The 14603-nt window shown below is 46.7% G+C and overlaps 1 protein-coding gene across 7 annotated transcripts in view; it reads right to left on the bottom strand.

Moving 5' to 3' along the window:
- Positions 1–14603, bottom strand: part of MFSD4B (major facilitator superfamily domain containing 4B) — a 102532-nt gene that overhangs the window by 82493 nt on the left and 5436 nt on the right. For 3 of the 7 annotated variants that reach the window (XR_007773892.1, XR_007773893.1, XR_007773891.1), the window contains exon 4: positions 12021–13769. Coding sequence is in view for 3 of the 7 variants with exons in the window: in XM_050949668.1 (XP_050805625.1) it covers positions 12535–13769 (1235 nt within the window). In the remaining 4 variants the exon portion in view is untranslated. Of the gene's footprint in view, positions 1–10276; positions 10892–11763; positions 13770–14603 lie in introns of those variants that run through there. The other 4 variants (XR_007773890.1, XM_050949667.1, XM_050949668.1 and 1 more) reach the window with 4 other exon arrangements.

Genomic DNA, 14603 nt, shown 5'->3' on the forward strand with positions numbered 1-14603 from the left:
GGTAGTGACACAGAGTGGATAGATACAAAGTCATATAGCTAGTTCATAAAAATATTACAAAGAATTCTCACTTTTGTCACATTTCTTGAGAACCCCACTGACTATGAATTACTTCAGTTATGTTGGAGTATCAGACTTCATCTTAGCAGCTTTGATCAGTACAGACAGTAAATGCATCATCCAAATAGCTGTGGCTGCAGTATCTTAAGAGCACATGCACACTCAATCTCAGCAAAGTTCTGTTCTTTTAGTACTCTTTGGTGCAAGTTATCAGCTGTGCTGATTTAAAAGCATTTAACATCCCCCCCCCCCCCCCAATTACTGATGGTCTACTCCTGCATCATGGATGCAGTGTTGTCGTGCTGGTCCCAGGATATTAGAGAGAAGTTGGTCTAATAAAAGATATTACCTGACATAGCTTGTCTCATTTCTGCATCATGATTGATGACTGATAATTTTAGAGTTTGATTGGCTAAGATCTCTCTCTCACTAATAACTCTTACCTCTCCTCCAGTGTTGGTCTTTTCACTAAATGCTGATTGCACTCAGTTCTTAACCCATCTTTTTACTGCTACTTTCACCTCCCTTTTTAACCAACACCTTTCATTACCACACAACCCTGGATTTTGGGGGGCCTCAAAGTATTCTTAAACAATTACTAAATTTGTTTAAAACTTACCATGTTTCTGTTACAGGAGAAAGAGGTCTCTAAATAACAAAAACTAGTTTTCTTTAAACCATTTTTTCTTCTATTAATCTGGGGGAGGGGAATGGAAGGAGAGGGGGAAAAGAGTGGAAATTTCAAAACGGGGAGGCTTCTGTTGGAAACGGAAACTATTTCTACATTACTAGAAACAGGTCACAGGCCTTTATTTATTGCAAATTTAAAGCCCGAGTAGCTTTCAGAAACACAGTACAAGCTTTATTGTAAAAAGAGATACTCCTGTCTGTAAATTAGAGCAATTTATTACATTCAAGAAACAGTTTATCCAATAAACTTCACATTACACAGTCATGTAAACATCAACCAGTTTTCAACCTAAATCTATTAAATCAAAAAACCCACCATACACAAAAGGATAAAAGTATGGGGAAAAAATGAATTAATTGAAGTGTAGATCATTGCATAAGTAATAGCAACAGCAAGACTGGAATTACAGAAAAACCACCAAGAACTGTTGCCTACTTGAGAATACTAGCTTTGTGTCGTCTCATTTATGGGATAAAAGTGCAAATACCAAAAATACCTTCACATTTAAATGCTTCATCTTAAACACAGTATTGCATTCTGTTCTTTTTAAACAGACATTGCCAATCTTCAGTCTAAATTAAAACATACTAATAGATGACAATTTGCTGCTGCTGTCCACCTTAATTATGTAGGAAGGGGACAGATCTTATTGAACTGATGTGCAAATGTTCATAATGTTTTCCTCTTTCTTAAGTCTGTACCGGTGATTCTCAATGACATAAGCAACTGCTATTAATTCAGTTAGTTATTGTTGAGAATAACACAGATCTTCCAAGCCTATAACTGAATGTTGTACTATTTAAAGATGATCACTGACACAAAGAAAAAGACGGTTACTCACCTTTGTAACTGTTGTTCTTCGAGATGTGTTGCTCACATCCATTCCAGTTAGGTGTGCGCGCCACGCGTGCACGTTCGTCGGAAACTTTTTACCCTAGCAACTCCAGTGGGCCGGCAGGTCGCCCCCTGGAGTGGCGCCGCCATGGCGCTCAATATATATCCCTGCCGGCCCACCCGCTCCTCAGTTCCTTCTTGCCGGCTACTCCGACAGTGGGGAAGGAGGGCGGGTGTGGAATGGATGTGAGTAACACATCTCGAAGAACAACAGTTACAAAGGTGAGTAACGGTCTTTTCTTCTTCGAGTGATTGCTCACATCCATTCCAGTTAGGTGAATCCCAAGCCATACCTAGGCGGTGGGGTCGGAGTGAGAAGTCGCGGCATGGAGCACTGCAGATCCGAAGGCCGCATCCTCTCTTGACTGCTGGACCAGGGCGTAGTGGGAAGCAAAGGTGTGGACCGATGACCAGGTCGCTGCCCGACAGATTTCCTGGATGGGCACACGGGCGAGGAAAGCCAGCGACGACGCCTGCGCCCTGGTAGAATGCGCAGTCACACGGCCCGTAGGGACGTGGGCCAAGTCATAGCAGGTCCTGATACAGGACGTTACCCATGAGGATAACCTCTGGGAGGAGATAGGAAGCCCCTTCATGCGGTCCGCTACCGCCACGAAAAGCTGGGGGGATTTGCGGAAGGGCTTGGTCCTCTCCACGTAGAATGCGAGAGCCCTACGGACATCAAGCGAGTGGAGCTGCTGCTCCCTGCCTGAGGAGTGAGGTTTCGGGAAAAAAACCGGAAGGAATATCTCTTGGCTGATGTGGAAGGACGAGACTACCTTGGGGAGAAAGGCAGGGTGTGGCCTCAGCTGCACCTTATCTTTGTGGAAGACTGTATATGGGGGGTCTACCACAAGAGCCCGGAGTTCCGACACCCGCCTAGCTGAGGTGATAGCTACTAAAAAGGCAGTCTTCCAAGAGAGGTAAAGCAGGGAGCAAGTAGCTAACGGCTCAAAGGGGGGTCCCATGAGCCGAGACAACACCAAGTTAAGATCCCAGGTTGGAGCAGGGAGTCGGACGTTAGGGTATAAACGTTCCAGTCCCTTAAGGAATCTAGACACCGTCGGGTGAGAAAAAACAGAGTGACCATCCGCACCCGGGTGAAAGGTGGAGATAGCTGCCAGGTGGACTCGCAACGACGATATCGCCAGACCCTGCTGTTTGAGGGACCAAACGTAGTCTAAGATATTGGCCACCGAAACTTCCATAGGGCGGAGATTTCTCTCCACGCACCAACAGGAGAAACGCTTCCACTTGGCCGAATATGTCGCTCTCGTGGAAGGCTTCCTGCTGCCCAAAAGCACCTCCCTCACCGGTGTGGAGCAGCGCAGCTCAGAGCCGGTCAGCCACGCAGGAACCACGCCGCTAGGTGCAGCGACTGCAGGTCCGGGTGACAGAGGGTCCCGTGCTCCTGGGTAATCAGGTCCGGGTGAAGGGGCAGGGGAACTGGGTCGGCTATGGCCAGGTCCAGCAGCATGGGGTACCAATGTTGCCTGGGCCACGCCGGGGCTACCATGATCACGCGAGCCCTGTCCCTGCGCACCTTCAGAAGGACCCTGTGGACCAGTGGGAACGGGGGAAACGCGTAGTACAAGTGGGTCGACCACGGAATAAGGAAGGCATCCGCTATCGACCCGGGCTCCCTGCCCTGAAAGGAGCAGAACGCCTGGCACTTCTTGTTCCCCCCGGACGCGAAGAGGTCCACACGGGGATAACCCCACCTCTGGAAGATGGAGAGGGCGACGTCCGGGCGAAGGGACCACTCGTGCGACAGGAAGGATCTGCTCAAGCGATCCGCCAGCGTGTTCCGTACTCCGGGGAGGAAGGAGGCCGTGAGGTGAATGGAGTGGGCTACACAAAAGTCCCAGAGTCGCATCGCCTCGTGACACAGGGGAGAGGATCTGGTGCCGCCTTGCTTGTTGATATAGTACATGGTCGTCGTGTTGTCGGTAAACACCGCGACACAACGACCTTGAAGCTGATGGCAGAACGTTTGACAAGCAAGGCGGACCGCTCTCAACTCCCGCATGTTGATGTGCAACCCCACCTCCTTCGGGGACCACAGGCCCTGCGTTCTCAGGGTTCCCAGGTGGGCCCCCCAGCCTAAATCTGAGGCATCCGTTGTCAGGGACACCGAGGGCTGAGGTGGGTGGAAAGGGAGCCCCGCACATAGCACGGACTGGTCTAGCCACCAGTCGAGAGACTCTAACACCCCTTGGGGGATCGTGACCAGCATGTCTAGCGGCTGTCTTGCCGGCCGGTAATGATCGATGAGCCACAACTGGAGGGGCCTCATGCGGAGCCGCGCGTAACCGGTCACAAAGGTGCAAGCCGCCATGTGGCCTAACAGGGCTAGACATGTCCGCACTGATGTCAAGGGGGCTGCCCGCAGTCGTTGAACGATCGCCGACAATGCCTGGAACCTCTGCAACGGCAGCAGAGCCCTGGCCACAGTGGCGTCCAGGACGGCCCCGATGAACTCCACCCTCTGCGTGGGGATCAGGGTGGACTTGTCCATGTTTATCAAGAGGCCCAAAGTAGCAAACAGGCCGGTGATCACGCGGACATGGCTGCAAACTTGCCGTTCCGACGTGCCCCGAATTAACCAATCGTCTAGGTAAGGGAACACGTGGATACGACTGCGTCGAAGATGTGCCACAACAACTGCCATGCATTTTGTAAATACCCTCGGGGCCACAGAAAGGCCAAATGGGAGGACTGCAAACTGGTAATGAAGGGGGCCCACCACGAAACGAAGGAAACGTCTGTGGTGTGGCCAAATGGCAATGTGAAAATACGCGTCCTGCATGTCGAGGGCGGCGTACCAGTCTCCCGGATCCAGGGATGGGATAATGGTCCCCAGGGATACCATGCGGAACTTCAACTTCACCAGGTACTTGTTGAGCTCTCGCAAGTCAAGGATAGGCCTGAGGCCTCCCTTGGTCTTGGGGATCAGAAAGTAACGGGAATAAAACCCCTTGCCTTTCTCGTTTTCCGGAACCGCCTCTATAGCTCCTTTGCTGAGGAGCGTGTGTACCTCCTGCCGAAGGAATTGCTCGTGAGAGGGGTCCCTGAAGAGGGACGAGGAAGGGGGGCGGGAAGGAGGAAATGATACAAACTGCAGGCGGTATCCCGTCTGCACCGTGCGTAAGACCCAGCGGTCCGATGTTATTTGGGTCCACGCCGGGAGGAAAAACGAAAGGCGGTTGGAAAACGGGGGGGAAGGATCCGTGGGGGAAACTGTTACTGCGCCCTCGGGCGCACCTTCAAAATGAAGGCTTGGGTCCAGGCGGGGGCTTAGAGGAGCCTTGGTTCTGCCCCCCTTGGTTCCCCGAATGCCTGCGCCTTCCATTCCTGCCACGGCGCCTATTAAGGTCCTGCCGTTGGCAGAACTGGGAATATGGCCTGCGCTGCTGTTGTTGCTGTGGCCGGAAGGGTCTGCGTTGCGTTCCCGGTGTGTGCATCCCGAGGGAGCGCATAATGACCCGATTGTCCTTCAAACTCTTAAGTCTGGGGTCTGTCTTTTCGGAAAACAGGCCCTGGCCTTCAAATGGGAGGTCCTGGATGGTATGTTGGAGCTCCGGAGGAAGGCCAGAGACCTGCAGCCAGGAGATGCGGCGCATCGTTACCCCCGACGCGAGGGTGCGGGCAGCCGAGTCTGCAGCGTCCAAAGAAGCTTGCAAAGATGTTCGTGCAACCTTCTTGCCCTCATCTAAGATGGCTGCAAATTCCTGGCGGGCGTCTTGCGGCAGCAACTCTTTAAATTTGTCTGCTGCCACCCAGGAGTTGAAAGCGTACCTGCTGAGCAGGGCTTGCTGGTTCGAAACCCTGAGCTGCAGCGCCCCAGCCGAGTATACTTTACGTCCGAGGAGGTCCATTCGCCTGGCCTCCCTGGATTTGGGGGCTGGAGCTTCCTGCCCATGACGCTCTCTGTCATTTACCGATTGTACCACCAGGGAACACGGTGTCGGGTGTATATGGAGGTACTCATAGCCTTTAGAGGGGGCCATGTACTTCCTCTCGACGCCCCTCGCCGTAGGGGGGATGGAGGCCGGTGACTGCCAGATGGTATTGGCGTTGGCCTGGATGGTCCTTATGAAGGGTAGGGCGACCCTGGTGGGAGCATCCGATGAGAGGATGGTAACAATCGGATCCTCTATTTCCGAGACCTCCTCGGCTTGTAGGCTCAGATTCTGAGCTACTCGCCTGAGGAGGTCTTGGTGCGCCCTGAGATCCAGCGGGGGGGGGCTACTGGAGGAGGTACCAGCCACCGCTTCATCAGGGGAGGAGGATGAGGAGACCCCCGGCAAGAGAGTGTCTAATGGGGGGTCTCCCTCGGCCCTCGCCTCTGTCTCAGGAGCCAGAGCGGAGTCTTGCTGCTTGGACCCTTCCTCCCCATCCGGGGAGGGAGGGGGGCGAGACAACGAGGCTTCCGGCACCCTGTGCTCCGCCGTCGCAGGCCTAGCAGGAAGCTGTTGGGGCCCCTGGGCTTGATGGTATGCCCAGGGTGTCCAAAACCCCCACTGCTGCGGGCCTTGGTCGTGTTGTGGCGGGTCGTGAAAGAGCGCCACCTGCCGGTCGGTGCCCAGTGCATACCCGCTGTCCGTTTGTGAGGAGACCGACGGCTGTCTAGAAGGCCACGGCGGGGCCGACCCTGGCTGGTAAGGGTCTGCTCGGGTCGGCAGGGACGATCTTCTCGGTGCCGGGGATCGGTACCGGGAGTCATAGCGGTGCCGGGATCGGGACCAGGACCGGGTTCTGTCTCGGTGCCGGGATCTGGACCGGTACCGGCCGCCGCTTCGGTGCCGGGATCGGGACCGGGACCTGCCACCAGCTCGGTGCCGGGAGGTCGACCGGTGCGGCGAGTGACGGCGGGACTGGCTCCTGGAGTCACGGTGCCGGTATCGGCGGCTGGAGTCCAACCGCGACCGCCTTGAGGTCGACCGGTGCCGCGAGTGCGACCGGTACCGCCGAGGAGAGCGGTGCCAGGACTGCGAGCGGCGATGAGATCTCGACCTGCCGTGACGTCAGGACCTGGACCGCGAGCGCGAGTCCCGAGACGGTGCCGACATCATGGGCTTGCCTCTAGACACGACCCGCACCGGAGGTACCGGGGGTGGCAGCTGAGTAGGCTCAGTCAAGGCAATGAGGTCCCGTGCCGAGGCGAAGGTCTCCGGCGTGGATGGGACCAATATCTCAACCCCAGATCTCATGGGGGAGCTTGGCGGCACCGGACTCGACGGACCCGCCGGGCCCGGAGTCGACGGTGCCGGCGGCGCCGCGGCCGATGTTGAGGCCGGGCGCTCCAGTCGGGTCTGCCTGGCCAGAGTAGCAGACTTCGACGGTCTTGGTTCTGCCCCCGGTGCCGGAGAAGGTCGGTGCCGGGGAGTCTTTTCGGTGCCGGTGCGATCCGGTGCCGGCGCCGAGATCACGGCCTGCGAAGCCGCCGGGTCAAGTGCCGCCTCCATAAGGAGAGTCCGGAGTCTTTGATCTCTCTCCTTTTTTGTCCTTGGCTTAAAAGCCTTGCAGATGCGGCACTTGTCCGATCTGTGCGATTCCCCCAGGCACTTCAGGCACGCGTCGTGGGGGTCGCTAGTAGGCATAGGCTTCTTGCAGGCCGCACACTGCTTGAAGCCCGGCGAACCAGGCATGAGCCCGGTGCCGGGTGCCGGGAAGGGCTAAAGCCCCCGGCGAACAACTATTTACAACCTATTTACACTTAATTACTACTATCTATACTTAACAATCTAACTAACAACTATAACAATAACGAGAGATAACGAGAGATAACAAGGAGAGCTAGGGACGTGGAGGACAGCTATGCCGCGCTCCACAGTTCCAACGACCGACACGGCGGTAAGAAGGAACTGAGGAGCGGGTGGGCCGGCAGGGATATATATTGAGCGCCATGGCGGCGCCACTCCAGGGGGCGACCTGCCAGCCCACTGGAGTTGCTAGGGTAAAAAGTTTCCGACGAACGTGCATGCACGGCGCGCACACCTAACTGGAATGGATGTGAGCAATCACTCGAAGAAGAATGAGTGTTTCTTAAAATGACAACTGTATTGCCAAATAGTTAAATTAATCAATAAAAATATGAAGAACACTGGTTGTTTCTAGTATAAAATACTTTGTCTCTTGAGGTTTTGATCAAATTCACAACTAACGTCCTAATTAAACACTTACTGACTGAATGAATGACAAAGAAGGCACTTACCAGGCACTGCAGTTTAACCAGGAAGCTTTTAACGTTCAAATATACTACAGTTACTTGAATTTAAGTAAACACCATTAACTTGTGTTTTCCAGCTAACAAAAAGCCTAGAAATCCCCCAACAGAGTGACTGACTCAAGGCTGCAACTTTCATATAGTTGTTGACTCTTAAGATGACAGCAAAGGAAACTTGTGTTATTCTAATGCAGCATGCCACTAATTACCGCAGTTTCTTAATCAGTCTAAACTGACATACATCCTGGCTGGTCTTTCTTTAGTATATTTTACATTTAACAATATGCATCACCTGATGTACAAAAACTGCCTATATACATTTAAATACAGTTGTTGAAAAGGGGGTAGCGAGGGAAAGCTCGCTGTTGTGCAAGTACATACCATCCCCATTTTAGTTAATGTTTTCTTGGAACAATAACTAAAGCGCTCAAATTTGAAGAGAAGGCGATCGCTCAATAAAAATACTGCAAAACATCTCACTAGGTGCTAGCGGCCAATCAGAACATTTTAGGAACGGTTTACAGACAAGCTTATTACTAAGTAATTTTTAAATGTATAACATGATTCTAAATATCCACATGATATTTAGAGCAGTTGATGACCTACACTACAGATCTGGTTTTTTGTCCACATATCACATTTCTTAGTTTCAACTTTTCCATCAATTGTCCTGTGACGGAGGAAAAGCTTTACACTACTCCAATTATTTCAGTGTTACACATTGCCGTTCTTGTATTGTATCGCAGGGGAACCCTCTGATCATTTATATGATATAAATATATATAAAGTATTATTTAGGTACATGCATCATGCAGAAAATTTACACAGTGAACTTGAAATAAAACCTCCACATTATGTAATCTCTCTACACTGTCAAGAAAGCAGCTATGATCATAAATTTAAAGTAAGTTTCAGATTATGGAGCCCAAGTTTCCATGGAGCCTGGATTTCATTTTCACTACTAGTCTACAAACTGATTAGACATGCTTGAGAAGGACCTTGCTTACATTACCTCCCTCTTCAGTATTACAAATTGCTTTTTCTTTTTGTCTGTCCTCATCCTCACTTTATCCCTCCCTTTAGCACAAAAAAAAAAAAAAAAAAAAAAAAAAAAAGTTAATTTAGCCTTCCAGTCTCCCAGCACTGGCCCTATTGCTTTGTTTCATGCTTGTTCTAATGTTGATGGGAGAGAGGAATGAAAATCCTGATTCCTATTCAGTTTAAATGGTTTATTAAAATATGTATGTTCATCAGGGTTTAAGAGGTTATACTAAACAGCATGTATAAAAAACAGAACTGGTGATTCAAAAATAGAACATAATGTGTTTAGATTTTATGTCAAGTAACAGCTCCTCTTTAAAATAGTTAAAGCTTGAGTGTCACTTTTAGTAAAAATCAAGTTGATTGACAAAAAGAAGTCTAAAACACCTCTAAAAGGTAGTCAAGCCTGTTTTGTTTCAAACAACACATATGTGGACAGCATGACTGTATCAGGTTTGCTGTCACTGTAACCATTTCTGTTCAGGATCCTGCAGCAACAATAGATCTATTACACCCCTTTGTAAAAAGTCTGGAAAAAAAACACTAAGTATGAGAGAGACACCACCTTTGTTAATATGTTTGTTTTCAAAGTCATTTGTGAAATTTTTACCATTCATGCACACCATGTTGCACAGAGAATTCATGCTTTCCAATTATGCATAAATAGTATTAAATAGTACGCACTTTATTAGTGCAGAATTGCAATAGCATTTTCAGAACGTGACACAAAAGCTTACCCTAGACTTCCTTATTTAAGCCAAGATTTCCACCATTGCAGTTCAGCTGTTATTTTCTATACTGATCTGCAGGTCAAACTCTAGTACTGTAAATGCATATGCAGAGCTGCTTCCATTGACTTTATGGGCAGCCATATGTATCCAAGGGTAGAATATGGTCCTTAAATATTTACAAGCATTACACTGTTAAGTAAGGGAAGGAGAGAGCTTTCATGCAGCAACTGAAACAGCATAATCCAAGTTTAGCAATGCATTGATATAGCAGGTGTGATACTACAACAGAAGCTATGAAGATAAAAAATAAAAAAAAAAATAAAAAACTAGTTGGATTACCTACCAATGTTTAATCACAGACCCAGGTAGGTAAAATATACCCTTCTGAATAGACAACTCAAGGTGCAGAACCAGTTCATTATTAAAATGTGTCTTCTGTCAGTATCCAATTATCTTATCTTGCTCCCCCCTTTTGCAGGAAAACAGGCACTACACTGGCATTTACACTAACATTATGGTGTAGTGGGGAGGGGGAAATGTCTTCAAGATTTCATTGTCACTCACCATAAACTGCAAAAGTTTTCCAGGATGGCTCTATTTCTTCCCCTCAGATTTCAGAGGGGAGCAAAATTTGTTCTGGGGGGGGGTGGGGGAAGAAGAGGCGAAGCAGTCAGTCATAAACCCAAACTTCTAAAGAAAGATCCTATACCACATAACAGAAATGCTCCAAATGTAAATAAACAAACTGCCACCCTTACTACAAAAGTAAATTACCAGCAAAAGTCTTAACTATCCAAAGAACAATACAAACAGCAAGTTTTGGTCATGCAGCCTCAGAAAAAGCTGCCTTCAAAATCTGGGTTTTCAAATAGACGGACTGCATTAAATGGAAGGCTCCAAATTAATTCTAAGCAACACTTTCTATATTTGTCTGTTCTTGGCACTATGGTGATTTATTTATTTGCTAGCACTCAGTGTTTCCTCCCTCCCCCAGCATGGTATTTCCAATCTTACACACACCCCCAAGATGTTGATAAATATTACATGAAACACTCCACTGTACTTCATCTGTGCAAAACATGGACCTTCTCTTAAGGCAGCGTCCAAATACATCATCTCCAAGTATCTGAAACATTACAATGTTAACAGAGTAAAAAGCAGAGGGCACCAGTCCAACTTGCACAAAAGCAGTTATAGGTCACCTTCTGGTACCTTTCAGAACTTGGATTGCACTCAGTACTCTGGCTGTTAGAAAAGGGAAGGTTTCATTAGTAACTGTAACCTATTAATTTTCCAGAGGTAAGTAAACAGCTATTGAAGTGTGCCATAGGCTAAGCTTTGCACAGTTTTGTACATTTCGCTTTGAAAAGATATGTATTTTCCTTTTCTAGAGAAGTATGTGCTCCCACTCGATTTTTGCTATTAACTTCAGGGAAAGCCAGAACAGATCTTTAAAACTTTTGTTTGAACAATTTGGTTTGAGAGTTAAGGGCCTCTGTCGATACTATGGACTAGGGGTTACTGGTTACCAAAAAGTAGGGTGACCAGATGTCCCGATTTTAGGGTCTTTTTCTTATATAGGCTCCAATTACCCCCCATCCTGATTTTTCACACTTGCCGTCTGGTCACCCTACTAGAACGGTAAAATTGCCTTTGAAATTTAGCTTTGGTATATGTAAAGTAACTAGCAGCAGAGTGCCCTGTGGCACCTTATAGACTAACAGACGTTTTGGAGCATGCATCCGACAAGTGGGTATTCACCCACCAAAGCTCATGCTCCAAAACGTCTGTTAGCCTATAAGGTGCCACAGGACTCTTTGCTGCTTTTACAGATCCAGACTAACACAGCTACCCCTCTGATACGTATGGTAACTACATTATTGTGTATACTGCCTGTGATACCAGTGGTTTGTTATCAAACACTGATTAAAGAGTAGCTAATAATGGCTCAACAATCAAGAATTAAAAATTATAGCAGATCAGCACAACTACTTTAAAAACTCCCTTGTCCTCTCTCTCCACCCTCTCAAAATAAAAAAAAATGCAGGTGTGTGACAAACCGTTTTGTTCTTCAAAGCAACCTTGGAAAGAATACATAATACACATTTTTTAAAACCTCCCTAAATAAATATTTTATTCCAGTGTAACACATTTGATGTTTCCATGATTTAAAATGAACTAAAACACAGAAATCTATTTTTAAACAACATTACATAAAAATGACAAAACCAGGGAATTCCCAGACAAGGTCAACAATACATCCATTAACTAAAGATGTTGAGCTATCAACTTTTCCACTTTCCCAAAAGGACAAGGACACAACCAACACCTTGTTGTTTAACTTACCAGTAATTTCATGGTTTATGTTACATACCAGACTTTAAGTGCCATGGAAATATCCCCTTCACTAGATTCAAGAAGTTCAAGATTCTTCTCTGATTTGTATGAGGGTGATCAATTAAGATGAATGTGTGTCCTGGTCTATTCCCGCCAATGCAGAATTGTTCTAAAAATATGATTAAAATACTCTGAACAGTCTCACTTTAAGTTACATTAGGGTGCCCATCATTTTCTTTGTTTACATTTAAGAAATGTTTCCCATATGTTTAGTCTAAATTGCTTTTAGTTCCATGACACAACACCTGATCATACTAAAGAGGGAATCCGTGTAATATGTCCAACATACACATTCTTTTTCACTCCAGGATGCATGGCTGCAGACTAAAATGAATAAGCATAAACGGATTTGGCAAGCATGGAGGCAGAAACACTTGGATTTTTACTACTATTAAAATTCTGAATCACTTTACAAATACAGCTAATTTGATTGTGTTTATTACCTTACAGAAGCCAGGCAGTTATTTCAAGTAAGCAGCCTAGATTTTACTTTAATCATTCTTCTCTCTGTCTCTGCTGGACTGCTTTCTCCCAGGGGAGCTAAGAGCAATCACTGGAGAAGAACTAAATATGTTTGAAGGTGGCTGTGTGGACGCTTTAGCTGGAGACTCCCCTGGGATCTTTTGACATGTCTCTACCACAGAGTTTCTCACTGTATCATTCATTTCAATTACTTCAAAGTCTGCTTCATTCCATTCTCCTGCATCCTCTTCATCTTCCTCATCTTCATTAAGTTCAAAGTTGGACAACAAAGCTTTCTGGTCCTCGCTCCCACCACCATCTTTTAACTTACTCTCACTGGGAGAAGTGGCTAATTTATACATCACAGGAAATAGTACTGCTGTCATTACAGATGTTCCCAATGCAGCATACATCATCACAGGGACATTGTGAAGTTTTCCTTCAAGAAACCCAACCATTGCTGGAATGCACATCTCCCCCAAGGCAGCACCAACTACGAAGAGAGAAGCAGACTTTCCTTGTATGGTGGTGTACTGTTCAATCCAGGAAATGCCACTGGGAAAGACGGTAGCCATTGACGCACCATAGACTGCTGTCCCAATCCAGAGCGAAATTGGATGCTTACTCAACAGTGCCAGGAACAGAGAAGAGACAGTGGAACCTATGACACTCAGCAGAATCATAGTACCAGGGTATAAACAGGTAGCAAAACAGATTGCCAGTCCTCTGCAAGCTGCAAATGCTCCCCAAAAAAGGGAGTTCAAACTAGCTGCTTCACTTTCTTTCATGTCTGCATAAACCTCTGCATAATTGAAAATGTAAGAGCCATAGGTGACCTCTGCTCCTACATAGCAAAAGAAGAAAAGGAAAAGGAGAATGAGAAGGGCATAGTGGTATTTGGCAATTTGACATTTCTGCAGAGAAGATTTTGCTTTATCTCGTGCTAAGCCGGTCCTTGAATACAGAACAACAAACAACAAAGAAACTATCAAAATATAGGTCCCTATGACAATGTAGGACCACATAAAGCTCACATTAGAATGCAGTTTCAGTGCTGATCCAAACAGTGCATTAGGTATATCACTCGGAACAGAGTCGTTTGTCTTTTCATCTTCTGTTTGGACGTTAGGAGATATGAAGTTGCTCAATGCCATTTTTGTCAGGATAGGGGCCACAACAGCACCCAGTGCAAAACTGAAGTGTAAGGCCTGCATATGTGGCCCAGCCTCTGCTCCCCATATATTCAATGCAAGGACATTTCCACCTGCAGATTAAAGAAATGAGGATCCATTTATTTAATATGGAAACTTAAGACACAGTATGGTTTCTTCCCAATCAGTTATTTAGTTAATATTTATCTAGTCAATCTGTCAGAACAATCTATAGTGGAAGCAGATTACTTTATTTGGAAGCAGATTATATTATTTTATTACTTCATACAGTGGAAGCAGATTATATTATTTTATAATATCTGGAATCAAAGGTCATTACCTTTTTCAGGGCATGAAATGTGCAAACTGCAAGTCTAGCTAGAGTAAAGCTCTGCTTATAAAAATTAAGCAGTAGAAGGTTCCACTGCACATGCTGGGTTTTTTTACCTTTTTATCTCAAGAACAAGAACTAGCTCATTTCAAACAGTGTTACATTTGGCACTATTATGGCATTCCAGATAAAGCTCAGGATCTTCTTTGACAGACTGTTTGTGACACAGTCCTAGGCTCTCTTCTCAGCACATAGCATCAAATTTGCATTATAGATGCTCACTCACTCAGTTACACAAATGAGTAGAATAAGTAGTTAATTGAGAAATACTTGGCAATTTTTCTGTGCCATCCCACATACAGTCAGGGATATACCAGCAGATTCATTTTAGAGATTATTCCAGTCTGACATTTACCTCGCCATTTGCATCACAATCAGGAAAAAAATCTGATCTTACTGTCTTCAGAATGGATGATGTTACTGTAGTAACAGCGAGAGAGAGTAACTTTAACAGCAAGTGACAATGGATATGAACACAAATTTAGTTTAGCACACATATACCATGCATGCTAGAAAACAAAAACATACATTTTCCTTCTCCTTCACTAAGCGAAAT

This window comes from Gopherus flavomarginatus, chromosome 4 (assembly GCF_025201925.1).
Source record: "Gopherus flavomarginatus isolate rGopFla2 chromosome 4, rGopFla2.mat.asm, whole genome shotgun sequence".
NCBI lineage: Eukaryota > Metazoa > Chordata > Testudines > Testudinidae > Gopherus > Gopherus flavomarginatus.